This window comes from Peromyscus maniculatus, chromosome 16 (genome assembly GCF_049852395.1).
Source record: "Peromyscus maniculatus bairdii isolate BWxNUB_F1_BW_parent chromosome 16, HU_Pman_BW_mat_3.1, whole genome shotgun sequence".
Taxonomy (NCBI): Eukaryota; Metazoa; Chordata; class Mammalia; order Rodentia; family Cricetidae; genus Peromyscus; species Peromyscus maniculatus.
In genome coordinates, this window is record NC_134867.1 from 34,923,926 (window position 1) to 34,945,106 (window position 21,181).

At 44.4% G+C, this 21,181-nt stretch overlaps 1 protein-coding gene across 4 annotated transcripts in view; it reads left to right on the plus strand.

Annotated features, from left to right (window-relative positions):
• The window catches only part of Akap7 (A-kinase anchoring protein 7), a 141,183-nt gene that overhangs the window by 53,610 nt on the left and 66,392 nt on the right, over window positions 1-21,181 (plus strand). For all 4 annotated transcript variants that reach the window (XM_076552618.1, XM_076552616.1, XM_076552617.1 and 1 more), the window contains one exon: window positions 5,941-6,053. In XM_076552618.1, the coding sequence (XP_076408733.1) occupies window positions 5,941-6,053 (113 nt within the window). The remainder of the gene's footprint in view (window positions 1-5,940; window positions 6,054-21,181) is intronic.

Sequence of the window (21,181 nt, forward strand, 5' to 3'; positions counted from 1 at the left end):
GATGTAACTAAAACCAGTAAATTTAAAAATGTTTCTTTAGATGTACTTGATTATTCTATCAAAAAAAGTCATATGTAATGATCTAATGCAGCTAGCAAAGAGTAGCTCAGATGCCTGCTGCCTCTGTGTGGATTCTGTTAGCTAGAGTCCTTTCTGTCCACTGCAGTTCCTGGTAATTCACAGTACCAGGAGTCCTGTGTCTTGGGCACGTGCCTTAGAAGATACTGCGCCTATGTGCCTGGGGTATGTGCTCAGTACATAAAATTAGCAAGTGGCTTTGTGTGTCCACATCTTTCTGCTGGATCTGTTCCCTGGGTGATAATTCTTCTAAGTGATAATTCTTTACGATGTAAAGACTAAGAACCCAATCTTCAAATTATGCCTGAATCCCCTGGCATAATTAAAATTTGATTACATTAGCCCACCCTAGTATGGTTAAGCCATAGGACTTTGCCAATGTTCAAGTAGTTTAACTTAAGAAAATAAAACTTTTGTGTAATTCAGCCTAATATTTCAGCTCTGACTAGTCTTCTGACAGCTGAGAATGTGTCAATATAGAAAGAGGCCAAGTAGAATAACAGTGGAGGTTAGTAATTGTTGTGAATATACTGTGATTGCCTCATGACATACTCTTGCTGGATTCTGGGCTTTCTGCTTTGTCTGCCCCTTGTATGGATTCCTCTAAACCTCAAGTCTGGTTAGATGCCCTCTGGCTTCAGTGGGCCAGCTATGGCACCTAGTGGTCAGGAGAAGAGCTCTTTTGCTGTCTTGGGCTCCATAGGTCTTAGAGCATCTTCTTGACTTTGTAGCCTTCCACGCTTCCTGGCCTCTCCAGAGCTCTTATGTGAACTCCTTCCCTGCTTCATTCAGCCAAAGTGGCAGTCTCTGCTTGCAGCTCACAGGCACTGGTTTCCCAGCCTTTTAGTGTTTTGTTGGATACCCTTTCTTACTGCAGAAGATGGAGGAAAATCCATGTGATGGCAATGACCAGAAGGGTTTTTATACCTGTCCCAAATTCACATAACATGATCAGAATATGTGTCGCATGCAGCACACACCAGCGTTTAGAAAGCATTTAAAAAGCAGACGACCACAGTAAGGCTTTCATCACACAGCTGGGCAACATGTGGTAGTGTTGAAGATTCTCCTCCTGTCTCCTGTTGCTTGTCCCCCCTCCCCCACCCTGCTTTCCCCAGTGTTCTGCATGAGAACAGTGAAAGAGTAGAGATAGAGAAAGGCATTGTGGTTTTGACAGCAACGTTGCCGTAATCATTTTTTTCTGCACCCGCTGTTAGGGGAAGATACAGTTGTAGATGTAGTTAGAGGGCAAACAAAGGTGTGACTTCTCCCTGCCATCATCTTGTGACTAAAACAGCCGAAAACCACAGAGACTGGAGCCTCTGATCCCTGGAGAGGTGTCCTAAGGCAGCAAAGCCAGATTCCCCTGCACTCCCAGCTATCAGTGGAGAGGAAATGAAAGTATGACATCATATCCTGTTCCAGGTGGCCCTATCCTGTTCTGCTCCTCCCGGCTCAGTCCATAAGACTTTACTTCTTCCCCGTGTTCACGAGTTGTAGGAAGGCAGTGAAGGGCTTGGGACCGTTCTGTAGCTGCTTGCTCTGCTGGGCCAGGAGAGACGGACACCATACAACGTCCTTGTGTATGGGAATAAAGGAGGCCCTAGTGTTGTGGAGTACCACTTTAACTGTGTAAAGATGTGTTACGTTGGTTTATGCTGCATTTGTTTAACGATGTAAAGATGTGTTGCTTTGCCTGAATGGCCAATAGGTAGGCAGTAGAGGGATAGGCAGGGCTGGCAGGCAGAGACAATAAGTAGGAGGAGGAATCTAGGCTCAAGATGAGAGAAGAGAGAATGAGGGAGAAAAAGAGGGAGACGCTCAGGGCCAGCCAGCCTCCAGCCAGGCAGGCAGACATAAAGTAGGACATACAGAATGAAAGAAAGGTAAAAAGCTCCAAGGCAAATCATAGATGAAGAGAAACAGGTTTAAAATAAGTTATAAGAGCTGATGGGACAAGCATAAGATAAGGCCAAGCAGCCGGGCGGTGGTGGCGCATGCCTTTAATCCCAGCACTCGGGAGGCAGAGCCAGGTGGATCTCTGTGAGTTCGAGGCCAGCCCGGTCTACAGAGTGAATTCCAGGAAAGGTGCAAAGCTACACAGAGAAACCCTGTCTTGAAAAACCAAAAAAAAAAAAAAAAAAAAAAAAAAAACAACACATAAGTAATAATACGTTTCTGTGTCATAACTTGGGAGCTGGTTGGTGGCCCAAAAGAAAGTCTGCTACAACCTCACTTCAGAAGTCAAGCATGGTACAGGTCTCAGTGGATGCCACATGGTGACTGAAGACCCAGATACTCTCTCTCCAAAACCCTACCCAACACACTCTGACAGTCCACGAGTGTCCCTTTTCAACAAAAATACAGTCTAGGGAAGAAGAAAGAGTTCTTAGAATGGTCTGGAATTTCAGAATGCTTACTCTACTCTAGTCAAAATGTTATACATTATTATGCGGGGATGTGGAGGGTATCCTGCAGGGAAACATGCTGGCATGCTGGGCAGATGCAGTGGCAGGCTGGCAGGTAACCCACCCTATGATGTGGGCTTGGCGGCCGGTGGACATTCACAACCCAGACACTACATCCATGTGGAAGTGGTTTATTATAATAGAGAGACGAAGAGAATATAGGAAAGGAGAGAGAAAGAGGGACAGGGAGAGGGAGGGGGTCAAGGGGTGCACACCTCGTGGGAGTGGAGAGAGAAAGAGAGGGGGTTGGAGTTTTTCCTTAAAAAGAGGCTTCTACATCAGGATGCAGGGCGGCCCCAAGGGAGGGATCATATATCAACACAAAATATATAGCTGAGCAAAGACAGTTATTGTCACATAGAAATTGTTCTTGCTGAGCCTCCAGCTCTAACTTCCTCGTTATGCTTAGAACAGAATCCAAAGACTTTAGGCCCCCACACTTAGAATGCTGCATTAGTGAATGTGTCTGTGTGATTTTATAGTAAGGGGATTATTCAGGTGTTTCTGTTTTGGAACTCTGATATTCTCTCTGGATTATAGCCATAGTCTTTTTATTATTTTCACATGGGCCTATTATTACAGCAAGGTCCTTCATTTTCTTAGGAGAGATGATATGACCTCTTGTATCTGTTTTATTTTAAGTTCTCTGGCCAAAAAATCTCAACTCTTACACTAAGAAACATTCAGGAGGATATTGCTATACCAGACTATGTTTTCATCCAAGTACTTTTTTTTTTTATTATATGCATCTTTAACAATTTCTGGTCTCCAACCAAATTGGTGTCTGCAACTTAAGCATACCGTTGATTCCAGTATTGCATAGAAAAATCCTTTACTTTTTTTTTTAACATTTGTGTGTGTATGTGCATGTGCGTGTGCATGTGCATGTGTGTGTGTGAGCACGTATGTGGAGGACAGAGGAAACTTGCATCAGTCAATTCTCTCCAAGCTTGGTGACATCTTGCTGGCCCAGCATCTTTCATTTTTCAGGAGTTCAGTGTCAGGATTGTGGGGTGAAACATGAGCAGAGTAGAAGTTAGGCCAGCTCAACCCCACTTCCTTCTCCACTGTGAATGAAAGGAAGGCTGTCTTGAGCACGGATTCAATGTGGGAGGTGTGTATGTGTGTGTGCATGCCAGTGCAGGTACCCGTGTGCCCACATGTAGAGTCCAGAGGGAGATGGTGGGTGACTTACCCCATCACTCTCTCTACCTTATTCTTTTGAAACAGGGACTCTCACGGAACCTGGGGTTCACTATTTTAAGGCTCGTCTGGCTGCCTCGCTTTCCTGGGTGACCCTCTTGCCTCTGCCCCCCACAGCAGAGGCTGGAAGCCTCGCTGGACTTCTGTGGGGTAGGAGATCTGAACTTGGGTCTTCATCCTTGGGCAGCAAGTGCTCTCACCTGCTAAACCATCCCCTCTGTACTGCCTTTTGTGGTTCATCTTTATCCTTTGAATTTACTGACCGGATCAACCCTCCCTCAAGCCACTTTTGGATAAAGATGCATTGAAAGGGTGTTTATTAACAGTCCTTCATGAGTATGAGTTTTTCACACACAGGGCAAGGAATTCCAGCTTCCTGTTTGCATGTTCTAGCTCGTGGCTTGTGTACTGACAACAATATTAAACTGCCCAGAGGTCAGGGAAGTTCTAATTCATTCTTTTTGTTAGCGTCGTCTTTCCGGTATGGCTGTATGGTAATTTATCAACCATACCTTTATTGGTGGAGATTATATCCGGTCTGTGCTAATTCAGGATACTGTTTCAGTATTTTCTATGTAGAATTTTATGTACCGATATTTTTTTTTCCTTTGTGTTCTTAAAGTGGAATTGCTAGCTCAGGATGCTTTGTAGTTCATGTCTTCATAGTTACAGGTCAGATCTGTGTTTAATACCCCCACCACCTCTGCCCTCCTCATCCCTCTCTCAGTAGTTCACTCCTTCCCTCTGACAGTCTTCCTCCTGCTCAAGACACATACATTTCATTGCCATCCTGTTCACCCCCTCATAGTCCCCTTTCTGCTTTCATGTCTTATAAGCCCCTCCTTGAGAACTTAAGGCTAATGGAAGAGGAAGCGTTTCTGACTCATGTAAACACTGATGCTGCTACCTCCTGTCCTTAGGAATGCATGCTTCCCAGTCCCAGGCATTTTCCTTGTACAGATGTCCCGTCAGCATTAGACTGAGTATTTTGGGGGATGCTTTGCAGATCCCTGGAGTCTGGCCTTGATGTGGGTCTCATGCCTAAGTGCTCTGCTCTCTGAACTCCAGCTGTCTTGCTCTCTCCCTGTGGTTCTCTCTGCTCACCCTGGAAAGCTGCTGGGCTCCATCTGGGGTTCTCCTCCTGTACACCCAAGATTTTAAACTGGAGCAATCAAAAGGCTTAGCCCACGGTGTTTGTTCCTTATCTTAAGATGGATTTACGTGTGTGTGTGTGTGTGTGTGTGTGTGTGTGTGTGTGTGTGTGTACCTGAGTATGTGGCTGTACACAGGTGAGGCTGAAGCAGGATGTCCGGTGTCATTTTCTGTTGCTCTCCGTTTTATTGCTTTGCAGCTGGGTCTGTCACTGAAGCATATTTCAGCTAGAGTAGCTGGCTGGCACATTCTCAGGAACCATGTTTTTCTACCCACACTGCAGGGGTGAGGTATGTGTGTATGTGTGTGTGTGTGTGGTCCAGGCATGTGCATCCCAGCTTATTACACGGGTGATAGGGAACTGAACTCAGGTCGCCAAGCTTGCAGAACAAGTCATTTTACCCACTGGACCAAGACCTGTTTCTTATTGTGTTAGGGAGGGAAGATTCTTTGCTTCATCTTGCTCAGAAATTTTAGCTATGAAAGGTGACAGCAGACCAGCCAGTCCTTTCCTAGGCCAGAAGGAAATCCCTGAGATGGTCAGTGAGAGACAGCGTCATCCCGGAAAGCATGGGCTTTATTTCTGTGAGGTGCTCCCTGTCACATCCGTGTTTTGTGGATTATGTTGCATGTTTGTGATTATCGGAAGCTTCACTATCACAGCACTTATTGTCACACTCACTGTATTTCGTTCTCTCGGTCTCTAAGAAACACCAAATAGCTATCGTCTTTTTGCATGCAATATATTCTGATCATGGTTTCTCCTCCTCTGTCTCCTCCCCACTTCCATACCCCTCCAACTCCATGCTTTCTTTCTCCCTCTCCTTAGGAAACAAACAAAAATGAAAACCAAGAAAAAAGCAAGAGAAAAACACATACACATGTAGACACACGCACACAGAACCCAGAGGAACAGAAAGTCGGAACCCATAATATGATCTTCTTTGTAATACGATAGCCATCTCTTGAGTCAGCCGGCCAATAACTAGAGGTAACTATGTGTTATGGTAGCATTCTGTGTTCTTTTTGTTTTCTTCAGAGACAGCAAAAAGAACATTTCAAGAAAAAGGCATCCTGGCAGGAGAAAGCAGAAGTTTTAAGCCTCACTTGACCTTTATGAAACTGTCAAAGGCACCAATGCTCTGGAAGAAGGTGAGTGCACATTTGTATCATTGGTCTTTTTTTTCCCAGGACACACCAGGCTTCAGCATGGCTGGGACTGTGACGTTTTATATTTTTGGGCACCCTAACCTTCTTGTTCCTGGGACTCTGGGTCAATTCAGTTCTAATTCAAGGGTGCTAAAGACCTCAGTATTCCTAGGAGGCTGTTAGAGCCCTGCCTGATTTGCCGCAAGGCTGTGGGGCTCACACTTGACATCCCGGATGGCTGCTGCCGCTTTTGCGATTCCTCCAGGAGGAGCCTCTAGATGGCGCCAGAGTTCAGTTGTGCTGCTTTCTTGCTTAGCGTTTCTCCTCCCTCCGCTCTCAGGGCTTCCCTCTCTCTGCTCCTGTTAAGGCTCGTTGTAGCTCTGTAAATGAAGGTCATGCATATTAGTATGTATAATCCCGACCCCCCAGGTTTAGCATGTTCTGTTCTCAGCGCCCTTTTTGTTTTTTTAAAACATGGGTTTGGCTGAGCTTTCTACAAAGTACTATTAAAGATGTCCTCAAAAGACACCTTGCATATTTTTGATAGTTAAAAATTCGCCAATATCTACATAGGCATGGTTACAAAATGTGTTAGGTAAAGTGATTGTTGCAAGTGATAGTTTTTGGAGCCTTGAATAACAACCCGCAGAGCCTGCAGACGGACCGTTCACTTCTTCACTCTAATTATCTTTCTTGTTTTGCCTCCAATGGACCGCCTTCTTCCAAGTGGTTTCCCACTTAATCCCAGAGTGACAAGTCAGTGGTCAAGGTAATCCCCCTGTTTCAAAATGTTGCTTTGTCTTTACAGTATTAACTTACAGTGGGAGCACCCAGTGACGTTTACCAAAGGGATGCTTAAATGTTCCAGAATCGCGATTTCAATCTCTCAGGCTGTTCTTATGTGATTTCTTGGCACTTAGTTGCACGGAACTGACTTCTTCCCCTAGAGGAAAGGGAATGAGACTCAGAAGGTTTAAATGCCTGAGGGGGGTCACATCCTTGAGTTTCAAAGTCCCAACACTGCATCTAAGAACCTGTCTTATTCTCGGTCTCCTGTGCTTCTCTCCCACTGGCCAACTTCAGTTCACCCAAATTCATTTCTGTATATGAGGAACATCTGTTACAAATCAAATATTCATTCGGTATCTATTGCATGCCAGGCACTCGCTGCTTAAATCTAGATTGGTAATAAAAATGGAAAGTTCCTGCTCGGATGGTGTATGGACTTGAAATCAAATGGCACTCTGAATAGATTACAAGACTTAATCTATAGACACAAATTACAGTAGCCTCTCTCTTCTCCACGGAAGAGATATAACAAGGCCCCCAGGAAATGCCTGAAACCACAGATAATACCAATCACTATATGTTGTTTTCCCCATATGTATGTTCAGTCACTTAAAGAAAAGGTAAGTGTACTATGGCTTATTTTTGGCGTAGCAAATGCCAGCATTACTATGCACTTTGGGGCCATTATTATGTAAAAGTAAGAATTACTTAACTGTGAGCACTGTGGTGCTGAGACAGTGGGTCTGATAGCTGAGATGGTTACCGAGTTGCTAACGGGAGGGCCCTGTATACTGTGTGGCTATGCTGGCAAAGGATGATTCCCATCCTGGGTGAGGCTGGGTAGCACAGGGTCTCTGGCTGCTCAGAAGGGTGCACAATTTAAGACCTGTGCATTATCTATCTCTGGAATATTGGTCCACTGAACTCTAGCACCAGCCCTCACCTTCCTTTTTATTTTGAGGTAGGGCCTCACTAAGTTGCCCAGGATGGCTTCAAATTCATGACCCTCCTCCCTTAACCTCCTAGGCATTAGAATCACAGATCTATACCACTAGGGAAGCTATTTCTCAGATTTTCTATTTACTACATTTAAACTGTGGTTGTCCACAGAGAACTGAAAATTTACACACGCAAAAGGTGAGGCCTCTGATGGCCTGTTGGGTGTCCATCTATATTTCCCATCTACTCCAGGGCGACTTGCATGTTACTTTCCTCTGGAAACTCCTTCCTACACAATGATGAAATGATATGTCAGCAGCTTCCAAGGTGTCCTGTGATCCAATCAAGCTGAGCCTAAAAATGAACTATCCTTGGCTTTAGTCACCAGCTTTTAGTGTTAGTTAGGCAGATGAGAAGCTAAAAGGGAGAGAAGCAGCCTGGCGGTTGGTGGCACATGTCTTTAAGCCCAGCACTTGGGAGGCAGAGCCAGGTGGATCTCTGTGAGTTTGAGGTCAGCCTGGTCTACAGAGTGAGATCCAGAACAGGCTCCAAAACTACATAGAGAAACCATGGAAACCACATCTCAAAAAAGGGGTGGGGGGAGAAACACTTATATATGGGATGCAAATATTTTTTTAATTTTAAAAGTTATTTTAATTGTAAGTAATTGTGTAATTTAGACAGTTCAATATGTATATGATCCTACAAAATGAAAGTAATGAAACTTTGTTCATTTTTGAGGCAGAGGCTCTATAGCCCAGGTTGGCCTCAAACTTGAGGTCTACTTGCCTGAGTCCCCTGAGCTTCAGGACTGAGATATGTAACCACACCTGGCCAGAAATAAAACTTCATACCCTAGTTCTGTTTGCAGTAACATAGACCCCTCTCCCTTGGTGAGTTGGTTGGTTTCCGTTTCTCGGGGAGATTGCCATCATCCTAGAGAGCTAAGTTTTTGAAGTAGGATTCCGAGGTCTGGTGCTCTCAGAACCACCTAGATTGCCTTGTAGAATAGTGGAGTCTGTCTCTACTGCCAATCACCGCATTGGAGAGCTACATTTGTTGGGTCAGTTCTTGGTGTAAGGACAGCAAAGGTTATTAATAGTGGCCTGTAGAATTGGAATAGCCCTTTAAGTTGCCAACCATGTAGCCAGCACTGAAAAACTTTTTAAAAAGTTTGTTCTTGAGACTGGAGAGCTAGCTCAGCCGTTAAGAGCATTTGTTGCTCTTGCAGAGGACTCTGGTTCAGTTCCTAGTCCACATGATGGCTCACAACCACCTGTAACCCCAGTCCCAGGGGATCGGATGTCCTCTTCTGACCTCCATGGACACCAGGCACACACATGGTGCAATACATACATGCAGACAAAACACACATACACATAAAATGAAATGCAGAAATAAAAGCATTTAAATGTGTATTCTTTAAACAAGATGCCTTTGTTGCTGATATTACTATAAATAATCTTAAAATAGGACTAATCTTACAATAATCTTAAAAATCTTAAAAAGGAAGTTCTTCGTGCATAAAGATGTTTATGGAAACACTACTAATACTATAAAAGGGTTCCTGTCTCAAATAAAAGAATAAAAATAAAAAAGAAAAGAAAGAAAGAACGTCTACAGTAAAGGAATGTTTAACTCAGTTATGGTAAAGCATATCAATGATTTAAGCATATGTTAAAGTATGCAAACTATAAGAACTTTATAATGGTATAAGAAAGCAAATGAGATTTAGAATGTGTGCCATAATTAGAGATCTGTGCCATAGTTGGGGAGGTTTACACAACACTTAGTGTGTCTTCTAGGTAAAGAGTGAGCTTCCAAAGTTTTTTTAGCCAGTGACTTTTCTGATGGACTTGTGAACAGAGCTGACCTTACATCCCTAGGACCCAGTGAACTTTCCTTGGCACATCAAGGATTCCTACTCCACCGGTTAGGGTTTGGTTAGGTTCCAAGGAAAGATAGCTTTGGTGAGCTGAGTCAAGTCAAGAGTGGTGATGAGCATGTCAGGGGCCCATGGCAAGTCAGGAGTGAGGGGGAGCCGTTGGCTTCAGAGGCCCCGAAGCTTTCCCTTCCTGAGAGGGTGCTCATTCAGTGTCTAGGAGAAACTTCACAAGGCATTATTGAAAATTGTTTTTATCATACTTATTTATTTGTGTGTATGTATACATGTAAGTACACGGATGTCATGCTGCACATGCATGTGGATGTCGGAGGACAGCTTATAGGAATCCATCCTCTCCCTCTCCCACGTGGGTTCCAGGCATCAAACTTAGGCCATCAGACTTGGCAGCGAGTGGCCTTGAGCCATCTCACCCGCCACTAGCTTCCATATTTTGGCTTGACATGCTAGAAGGACATCTGGAAGTAATTTTGGGTGTGATATTGGAACACTCCCAAGATACTGGTGGTGCTATTTTTGGGACTGATGATTATTGGTTTAAAAAAAAAAAAAAAGAGGGTTTGCTAGGCACAGAGCTGTAGATTAGCAGAGGCAAACTTCTGGGACCGCAGGATGAGTAGGTAGTCTACCTACCGCTTACTGGAGGAGATGCAGCCACAGAGGTCAGCTTTTTTTCCTTTCATCAAGCTGCCATTATCCTTTAGTGACCCGAAAAGCTATTAGCCATGCTCAGCTAAAAGAACAAGTTGGAGCTGTAATAATGTGTTTAGGAAGGTAAAATATCTCATGGACATCATGGGCAGAGCCTGGTGCTGGCCGTGAGTGCTCCAGGAGGGCTCCTCAAGAGTGGTCAGTGTGGGGTGTAGCAGTTCCTAGGGCTCTGGGATCCTGTCTCTGGAAGGACGCCTGTTTGTAGGCAGCAGTACACGCTAAAAGTAACCAAAGCCCAGTGAGGTAGCTGGGAGGTCTGTGTATTAGGTTTGGAAGTTTGGAAATAAAAAACTCTCCCTTGACTCTCCTGGTGTGGAGATTCCCCTGCACCAACAGAGCTGAGTGAGGTGAAGGACAGATCTGGGAAACCGAAGACTTTTCTTGGAAATTACGTACTTTCTAACGAGAGGAGAAATTTATTCAGTGTACATGTGCGTTTTACATTATCTTCATTTCACGATATTGTGCTGGGTATATTGATACTATTAAAATGAGCTACTCTGATGATCACTGTGCTGTGCAATTTAAAAAAAAAACAAATAAATTTGGCCTCAGGAAATCTGAGTAAGTTACTCGGTGAAATAGTAAACGCAGGGAGGGTGTCTGAGTTTCCCCCACGGTGTTTGACATTCTTCGTCTGTAGTTTGCATACCTCCATGCTTTTCATAGTGAATCCTGCTAGATTTATTTTTCTCATAGAAGGATCTCGCGTCTCTGTGATTGAAACTGAAAAACCTGCAGGGTTAGCAGTGTGTGCTGACACTTGGTGGCAGAAGAAGACCAGTTTCCATCACACAGGGCCTCAGGGCACCTCTGGGTTCCTCGAGAAATAGCTATAATCTCCTACAACATGGATCTGTTGTTTTTAAATGCAAATTCTTTCCTGAGCTTCCAAGTCCCCGGATTTATGATTTTTCGAATTTATGAATATAGCATTTACTAACACAGTTTTGGCCTATTTAACTGGCACCTACCCGATGTTTGGCTAAAAACCATGGAGTCCTCTTTAGCACCACACTCTATCCAAAGCAGAAGGCCTGAAATCTGTACCCTCCTTGTGAGTCTGCCCGTCTCCCTTGCTTTGACTAAGGGCACAGAGAGAAATTATTCCCTTAACATTTTCTCTTGAGTCACCATGGATTCTAAGAGAGCAGAGCCTTCATGCCTAAGATCAAAGTCACTTATCCGCGATGGCCAGGCCCTCACCCTCAAGCAGCAGAAGTAATTATCTCAGGACAACTGCCTTGTTCTCTCAAGCAGTAAGAACCAACCACTTTGTAGGACTTGAGCTGGGACAGTGATTGGGAAGTCCACACTTTGACCAAGATTGCTTAATTATGCATACCTCTCACCTCCTTGCCCCAATCCCTCATTTATTTAAAACTAAAGCTTGGGGCTGGAGAGATGGCTCAGAGGTTAAGAGCACTGGCTGCTCTTTTAGAGGTCTTGGGTTCAAATCCCAGCACCCACATGGTGGCTCACAACCATCTGTAATGAGATCTGGTGTCCTCTTCTGGCTTGCAGGCATACATGCAGACAGAACACAATATACATAATAAGTAAATAAATCTTTAAAACTAAAGCTCATGTCAGCACTCCAGGAAAGACCTTGGATTCCTGATGCCTTTATGTGACCATATTGAAGAAGGCTCTCGGGTCTTCAGTCTTATTCGTCATTTAATTAGCAGCCAAGAGGGGCTTTGCCCTCCAAACTCCTGTTACAGCACCTTCTGGCAGCAGCTTTTCACAGAATCAGAGGGTGTCTGACATTAGAATAAGAAATGAAAGAAATGGCCTTCTTGTGGTTGCGCAGAGTTGCTGCGTTCACAGCAAGGGGTGAGGCGCGTGGGGCGATGACGGTGATCAGCGATGAAGACGTAGGACAGCCATAGTGACCGGGTCAGTGGAACGCAGAAGAGGGTAGACGAATGAGAATGAAAATGCTGTTTGGAAGCTGCCAGGGTGGAGAGGGCCCAGTCCCTGGAGTCCTTGGTGATTCACGATACTGAACCAAGATTGTAGTAAGAATGCTTTATACCACACTGGCTGCAGCAGACACTTCCCCTACAGGCTTCCCTCCCTGCAACCCACTGATACCGTCTCCCTTCTCCCTCCGCCATTACTCCCTCCTGTATTATCTCTCTATCTTTGCAGAATTATATTTCTGTATCTTCTTATTATCGGTCTAGCTAACTGCACATTTTCTCAGGATTTTGATACCTTGCCTGGTGTGATTTGTGTGTGTGTGTGTGTGTGTGTGTGTGTGTGTGTGTGTGTGTAGTATATATGTTTGTGACAGGGTTGTGCAGCCAGCTTGGCCTCTCACAGAGCTGAGGATGGTCTTGAACTTTTGAGCATTTTGCTTCTGGCCCTGAGTGTTGGGACTCTAGGTCTATGCCACCCAATTATGGTGTCAGATTAGAATCTAGGACCTGGTGTATACTAGGAAAGCACTCTACCAACCAAGCTTCAGCCCCTCCCCCCCAGTGGTGGCTGTCTATAATCATTTATAAATGAGACACCAAAGCTACTACTCTTTGAGGGCAAATCTCTGTAAGAAATTTGAAGGAACCACGAATTATCTTGTTTTATCCCTGTCATATGGCCCAGAAAAAAATCACATAGTCTCGTCTGTGTTTAGTCATAGGGGCAAACATGGGTAAATGACTCTTTGCTCCTGTTCTGAAATATCTACTTGGTAAGCATTTTGACAAATAGTCTGATTTCATTTTATAGAGAGTGTTGTTGTTGTTGTTTTGCTTTGAACCTCCAGTTGGCTTTCTTGTATGTATAGAAGGAGAGAGACAGGGGAAACATCTTCAAGTTCTTCTAGGAAGGTGGTGGTGTTTTAGAAACTTTCTGACAACACACACAGCAATGGGGACCATGGGGAAGGAGCACACACAGCATCCTTTGTGGTTTTGACCTAGGATCTCATTGATATTCCTGGCTGGTTGGGAGCTCACTGTGCAGACCAGGCCGGCTTCAAACTGGCAAGGAACCTCCTGTCTCTGCCTCCCCAGTGCTGGAGTAATAGGCGTGTGCTGCCATGGCCACTGTATACACTGCATTTTTGGTGAAACTAAGAGATGGAGAACTATTATAGATACCAAATGATGTGCAAGTCTGATCAGAAGTAACGAGGACCAGCAGGACCTGCATGAGAAGTCTCCTTTGGGTAGGGAAGCGATCCTGTTGGTAGAAGATGAGGGCCGCTATGACTTCTCACTGCAGGGGGAGAAGGCACAAAGAGTGTGGCAGGGGCCAAGAAGGAGATGCTGCCTAGAGGCATCACCTTCAGAAAGGGAGGAAGCCCCTGCAGCCACAGTTGGGGGATTCATGGATAAGGGTAGATTTTCTGATATGTGGGACAGGATGGGCAAGCTGTCACAGATCTATAGCAGAGGACGAAGTTCTCCATCAGAAAACCTAGGTACAGCCCAACCACAGCTCCACCCAATTCCTGAAAGACCAGACATAAACTGTCCATGAACCAAGATGGAATAGTCCACTCCTGAGATTCTAGGATCAGATTAACTTTGTTAAGCTTTACTGCAAGCATCCATTCCAGCACAAACTCCTCAAGACTCTGAATCCTTGAAGCCAGTGCTAATGGCTTAATTATGTAATAATGTTCTTAGTTGTTTTTGAGCCATTTTTTTTACATCATTGAGTACATTAAAAACAAATCTTTTTTTGGGGGGGGCAGTTTTGAGACAGGGTTTCTCTGTGTAACAGCCCTGGCTGTTCTGGATCTCACTCTGTAGACCAGGCTGGCCTTGAACTCACAGAGATCTGACTGCCTCTGCCTCCTGAGTGCTGGGATTAAAGGCGTGCACCACCACTGCCTGGCCTAGAAACAAATCTTGATGACCTTTTAACTCTAAACATACAATGAAGTCTAGTGTCATATAGAGTCATAATTTCTTCTGAAATGCTCCTGTGCTATTCATCAGTGTCACCAACTATGCTGAGGGTACTGCTGTGTTCGCTTGCTTCACTTGTGTTTCTAATGCAATCTTAGATAGACATTGGGCTGTGGTGTTGTCTCTTTCCATATGGATGTCTAATGATTGGAAATGGTATCTGAAAAGGTAAACCTACTAGAATGCAAACTTTGCATCCTTCTGTTGCTGGGAGACGCAGAAAAATGAAGTAGGAATTCAGCTGGTACTGACAAGGCTAGAACCTGGCATAGCCAAGGCCTCTGCCTGAGGGAAGCCAAAACTCAAGGGGTGTTGAATGTATTGGCCATTTCCTGCAGTGAATTTCTTGTGTGCTGTTGTAGCTTTCCCATTTGATTCCTTTCTCAAGAACATCTAACAGTGTAACTGATCATTTATTGAGTGTACTCTCCCCTGTAAGTTTGGGGCATATGGATGACATCCCTTTGACTATGTGTGCAAACAGTCACGCAAACAAAGACCCTTTCCCCACAATCAGGCCTTTGTTCCTTTTACTCCAGCATAGACTCAGAGTCTGCTTTTCTGTATTATCTTCACTAGCCAACATCTGGCCAGTGCCATCTCCAGACACAAGTATTTCATATGAGACACTTTTCAAACATCCAAGGACAGACTGCAGATAGATGGGCACTAGCGTACCCTGAGCTCACTTCACCGACAGATAAGAGAAGCTAACCTCACTAACCTTAAATCCATAACTCCTTTTACTTTCACCTTGGTTTGTTAATTAGCTTATTATCTACACACAGATCCCCCTTTTCCCTTCTTAGATTTCCCTAATTGAGTCAAGGTCTCTCTCCCTCTCATTTGACACTTTCCCTTTAAGAGTTCACTGAGGCTTCTACAAGCCACTCCCTTCTTGAGTCACAAAGAAAGCCTGACAGTCTCTGCCTGGTGTAAACTCTTCTCTGCTTTTATGACCCTGACATAATTTAAGCCTTGTGACCTTGCTTTAGCCAGAGAATTGCTGATGATAAGTGTATAAAAACTGGAAACCTCAGAGACTCGAGGTAGAACTAAGGTAGAACCAAGCGAGAAGAGCAGAAAAAGGTACAGAGACTCGGACAGGAGAGGAGCTAAGTGTGAGAGCAGAAAAGAAGCTGTGTAGGTAGAATGGACCTAGAAGAATAAAGTGAATGGACTAAAAGAGCTCAGTGTACGTAGATTCATTCGATATCCCTCTGATTAGATCCCAGCCGCTTGTAGCATCTCTTTTGGACTCTGGGAAGAAATCTCCATGGGGCAGGTACCCGGGGGGAATTTGATACTCTGTCCTTTGAACATCTTTAAGAGCTGTGAAACTGTTGAGAATTTGCTATGCCAGGATCAGCCAGAAGAACTTGTGTCTTTCTGCAGTGTCATAATTCACTAAATAACAGTAAATTCACAGGCTTTGCAGGTATCATTGGCTGCAGTTTGTCACAGGATCTTGATTTCCCTTGTCAACCTGCTGTTGGAAAATGGGTTTTAATCCAATCTTAATTACGATATTAATACTTAAATCACACATTTCAAATTATAGCTGTGTATTGTTGTGGAATAATCTTTTTGTACACTGGGAAGATTTGTCACTGTGATTGGTCCAATAAAAAGCCGAATGGCCACTAGCTAGGCGGGATTTTCAGGGCAGAGAGGACACGGAGAAGAAGAAGGGCAGAGATGCAGAGAGTTGCCAGCCAGAGATGGAGAAAGCAGAAAAACAACATGGGTAGTACAGAGTAAAGGTAATAAAGCCACGAGGCAGAAAGTACATTAATAGAAATGGGGTAATTTAAATGGTAAGAGCTGGTTAGTAAAAAGCCTAAGCTAGCCGGCCAAGCTTTCATAATTAATAATAGGCCTCTGTATCATGATTTGGGAGCTGGCAGGAGGGACAGAAAACCCCATCAACAGTGTATCTATATGCATGTATGTAGGTTATAGGAGTAGATCCAAAAGAGTTAAAGAGGACATTATCAGCCGAGTCCCAGGAGAGGCCTGACAGGCCAGAAGCAGGGAGCTGATACGGAGGCAGAGGGTCACCTTAGTGATTAGGTTGACGAGCCCAACTGGATTGTTGTTGGAAACTCAGCCAGGGTGTAGAGTCATGCTTGAACTGGGTGTCAGGATGGAGTTGAACGGCAAAGGTGAGATGTAGCACTGGGAAGGCTGCAGAGGTCAAGGGCAGGGCTGGTCTGGATGGGAGAATGGGTGACATGAGCAACAGTGTCAGCAGTGAGGTTGAGCTGAGTTGTAGCCAGAGGACAGTTAGACGTTCTTTGCCAGTCAGTCCCTTGACACACCCTCAGGTGGCCACGTTATATCTCTTCCTTAGCTCTTTTCCTGGAGGCAAGGTGAGGGTCTGATGTTTCATAAATTCCTGGCCTGTTTTTCTGATATGGTTTTAATATGTCCATGTGCTCATATGGTCTCAGTCTACTGAGCTATAGATGATGACTTTTTCCTTTTAGGACTCTTGTTTGTCAGCGAGTGCCTCCTGGGTGTTACTGGATAGGTGTTGGTGTCTCTAAAATGCTGCTTGTAAAATGGAGTTACCCAGGGTTGAAATGTTACAATGTAGCTTGAAAACCAGTGTTTCACACAGTGTGGAATAACTTAAAGCAGGGCATGGCCTGATCACCATGGAAACGTGGGCAATGGTTAGATGGAAAGCTAACTTATTCTAAGGAAAGTTTCTAAGAATCGATTAATTAATGCCAGGATTATGAGTGACTCCTTGTTTGGTCCTGATTGGCTTAGAGAGAAATGACACAATTAACCTAATATTGAATCTTCAGAGTGGACTGGAGATTCAAAGCAAGTGTTTCCTTTAGTATTTTTCTGAAAATTTTCCCTCAGGATGTCTTCCAGGTTTCAAGAATTATGTGATAGAGCAGATGTCAACAATGGTGTGTTACATGAAGTTAATCTGACTCTTAGGAGCTCGGCATTCAGGCATCATTGAATGTCACATGTTTTCAGCAGGTTCGTTAGCACAGGTCATGGGTTAAGGAGACTCTGGTCCACATCATCTTTCCTAGCACCTTGGCTGAACTCCCTTTAGCTGGGACTTCGTTGTCTTCTGCAGAAAGAAGAAGAGTGGAACCACATGCCAGTTCTCAAGACTTCTAAGTGCAAACATCATTCCTGGTCATGTTTCATTGTCCCAAGCAAATCTTTTTTTTTTTTCTTTTATTTCATTTTACAATACCATTCAATTCTACATATCAGCCACAGGTTCCTCTGTTCTCCCCCCTCCCACCCCCTCCCCTTTCCCCCAGCCCACCCCCCATTCCCACCTCCTCCAGGGCAAAGCCTCCCCCAGGACTGCGATCAACCTGGTCGACTCAGTCCAGGCAGGTCCAGTCCAGCAAATCTTCTGATCTTTTGTGAGTTCAGAGATGGACAGCTCACCTTGCAGGGAATATTTTGAGCAATTGTATAGTCATTTCTTTCCCTCCTCAAATGTGTTTAACCATCAAGTCCTGTTTTCACTGATCATTTTATAGCTTTAGCGTTTGGTAGGATATAGTGTAAGAATTTAAGAAGTATGCATGTATATGTGTGCATGTATTTTATTTACTTTTCTATTAACCAAGGCAACTTATACAGTGGTTTTTTTTTTTTTTTTTTTACTGTTTAATTTGGCACACTGTTGCAAAGAGTTAGAGCCCATGACTGTCACAGGGCGAACATGGCAGCAGGCGTGGTGAAGCATGGTGAAGCATGGTGCTGAGGTTGTAGCTGAGAGCTTCCATCTTGATCTACAAGCACCAGGCAGAGAGAAGAGGTAACTGGGGATGGCGCCAGCTTTTGAAACCTCAACACCCCCTCCCATCAGTGACATACCTCTTCCAACAAGGCCACACCTCCTACTCTTTCCCAAATATTTACACCAACTCAGGACCAAGCATTTAAATATATGAGCCCAATGGGGCCATTCTCCCTCAGACCTCTCTAGCTTGTGTGCGTGTATGTTTGTGTACTTGCATATGGAGGTTAGAGTACAGGCTTAGGTGTTATCCTTAGAAATGTCGTCTGCTGTAGATGTAACCAACTGTCTTATTAAAATAAGAAACACAGAACCAATGTAAAAGAGACACCCGAGAGGTCAGAGCTCAGAGCTAAAACCTTACCTCCTGTGGTGGTCCTAGCTCTCCGAAAGAGAGCTACTTCCTGTGTGTCTGTCTTTAAATAGTCTTTCTGTTCTGCCTCCTCATTGGTTGTAAACCCAAACACATGACTGCCTTGTCACTGCCTCTAAGTACAGCCCTCCAGGTCTTAAAGGTGTATGTCTCCAATGCTGGCTGTATTCTTGAACACACAGAGATCTACCTAGCTCTTCTACCAAGTGCTGGGATTAAAGGCGTGCACCACCACTACCACCACGCTCTTGCTATGGCTCTAATAGCTCTGACCCCCGGGCAACTTTATTTATTAACATACAATGAAAATCACATTTCAGTACAAATAAAATACCACCATAGTCTGCCTCCTTTGAGTCGGAGTCTCTCTTTCGTCTGGAACTTACCAATTAGGCTAGACTAACTGGCCACTGAGCCGCAGGAGAGCCTAACCCAACTGGGGGAAAAAACATTCAAGAGCAGAAATAATGTAACTGTGGATGGAAGTTGGTATAGATCTGAATTTTAGGAGAATTTAGTTGCCGTGAATTCTGGAGTCCAGCATAGCTTCCATGGAGACCTGAAGGGAGGAGACTTCATGCCACAAAGAGTGGGTTCACCACCGCAAAGGGCATGGACAGCATTAGGGAAGAAACCGGGGTCACAAAATATTGTTTTTCCAGATTTTGCTGTGAGCCAGCGACCCTTTGTCAGTGCTTAGGTTTAAATTTTCCCTGATAGTCTGAGCTTGGACCCAGAATAGGCTGAGCTTTTCTGGAAATCTCTGAACTCAAACATCATAGAATAGCAGAGGGCCTTACCTTGTGCCCATAGTGATAAATGCCAGAGAAACTTGATGGCCTGGCCCTGAAAGAGAAAGTAAAGGCAGTGAGCAGGGTCCGTGTGTGCTGGGTAATCAGCTGGCCTAGCTTTCTCTGACATCTCCAGTGCATGTTCACTAACAGCATCCCTCACAGCATCCCCCTGAGGCCAGGTTGCTGATCATGGCCATGATGCTTTTGGACAAAAGTCTAAATGTGCTTTGAACTTCCTGTGTCTGGAGCTCCCGTGCCTCCCCTGGTGTCCTCTGGAGTCATCTTTCCAATTGTGTGTTACCAGTCTATTGCACCTCAGGGTTCTCTGCGTATTGCTAGTGCTGCATTACAGGGATGTTCTGTCTCTGTCATGTGTGTTACAGAATGGAGGAATGTGCCAAACCCCAGCACCCCAGGAGTGCTGCCACTCACGGGGTAAATTTTTTTAAAAGATTATTATGTATACAGTATTCTGTCTGTATGTTTGCATGAATACCAGAAGAGGGCATCAGACCTCATTATAGATGGTTATGAGCCACTATGTGGTTGCTGGGAATTGAACTCAGGACCTCTGGAGAGCAGTCAATGTGCTTAACCTCTGAGCCATTGCTCTAGCCCCTAAATTTATAATTTTAAGGTATAAATTTAAGGCAGGTGACCTGCTCACTCTGGTGGAAAGAGTGATGGTAGGTTAGGCTTAACTGAAATTAAAAACATGGTGTTTCTGAACATTTAATTTAATTTTTAAAATGGAGTTTTAGAACTTATATTAAAAAGGTACAATAACAAAGTGTTCGAGCTAATTAGAATTGCCTATGTTTGCTTTAACTTTATTAAATATAAATGTCCTGCCTCAAATTTTACCGTGTGTGACAGGAAAAAAAAAGTGTGTGCCACTTTCAAGGATTTTGGAATGTGCATCATCTGGTAGTTAATTTCATTGTCCTAGTCAAGGGTAAAAGTCAAAGGGAATGTTATAATCTTGTAGGGAACTGGCATGCCTCCACAGTGGGTTAATGACAGGTGGGGACAAAAGAGTATCTGTGGCCAGAAAACTAACAGAAGTCACATGTAAGCAAAGCAGCTGAAGTTACCGGCCTGGTCGTCAGTTTATCACCAGAGTGATTGGGCAGGCTCATCGGCCAACCAGCTGCTGTCAATTGTAGTTATCCACACAATGAAAGAAAGGCTGTGTTTTTCTTGAGAGCCCCCTCGATATGAGCAGACATGAAGGTTCAAACACTGAAGTAGAATTAGTTTACATTGGAATTATATTCCCACTCCTAAGTATATGAGCCAATTTATTGTCATGGGTCATTGGAACCTTGTTCTTCTGAAAAGAATACTTTTAAAACAGAACAGTAGGTCCTGGGGAGATGGCTCCATGAGTAATGCGCTTGTGCACACATGAGAACCCGAGCTGGGTCCAGCACCCATATTAGAAAGCCTGGCCTGGCACCGCTGTAACCAGGCGCTAGATAGATAACCACTCAGCTACAGGAGTCCTAGCTTTGTTCTTCAAACCAACCTGGCGACGGCATCTTTAACTGTGGGTGAAGTGTATGGCGCCGTCTTGAAGGCTTTACCATGACTTCACACTGTCCTCAGGCTGATGGCCAGAGCATAAACGAATTGTCCTCTCTCCTCCCAGCTGAATTTGATTATGATAATTGGTTGCATAACTTCATTTAGAGCAGAGATTTTCTCTTGACTGGAGTAGCAGTTGAGGCTCCAGCTCCTGTCCACGAGGTGGTTCTCTTGACGCCCCCTAATGTCTCACACTTTTAGCTTTCAGTTGTCATGTGTCCCCCCCCCCCCCCCCCCCCCCCCCCCCCGTTTAAAACCCTTCAGTCCTCTTGATTTACACTCTGGGTTCCTAACTCCCTCTGACAGTCAGGAAACGGTA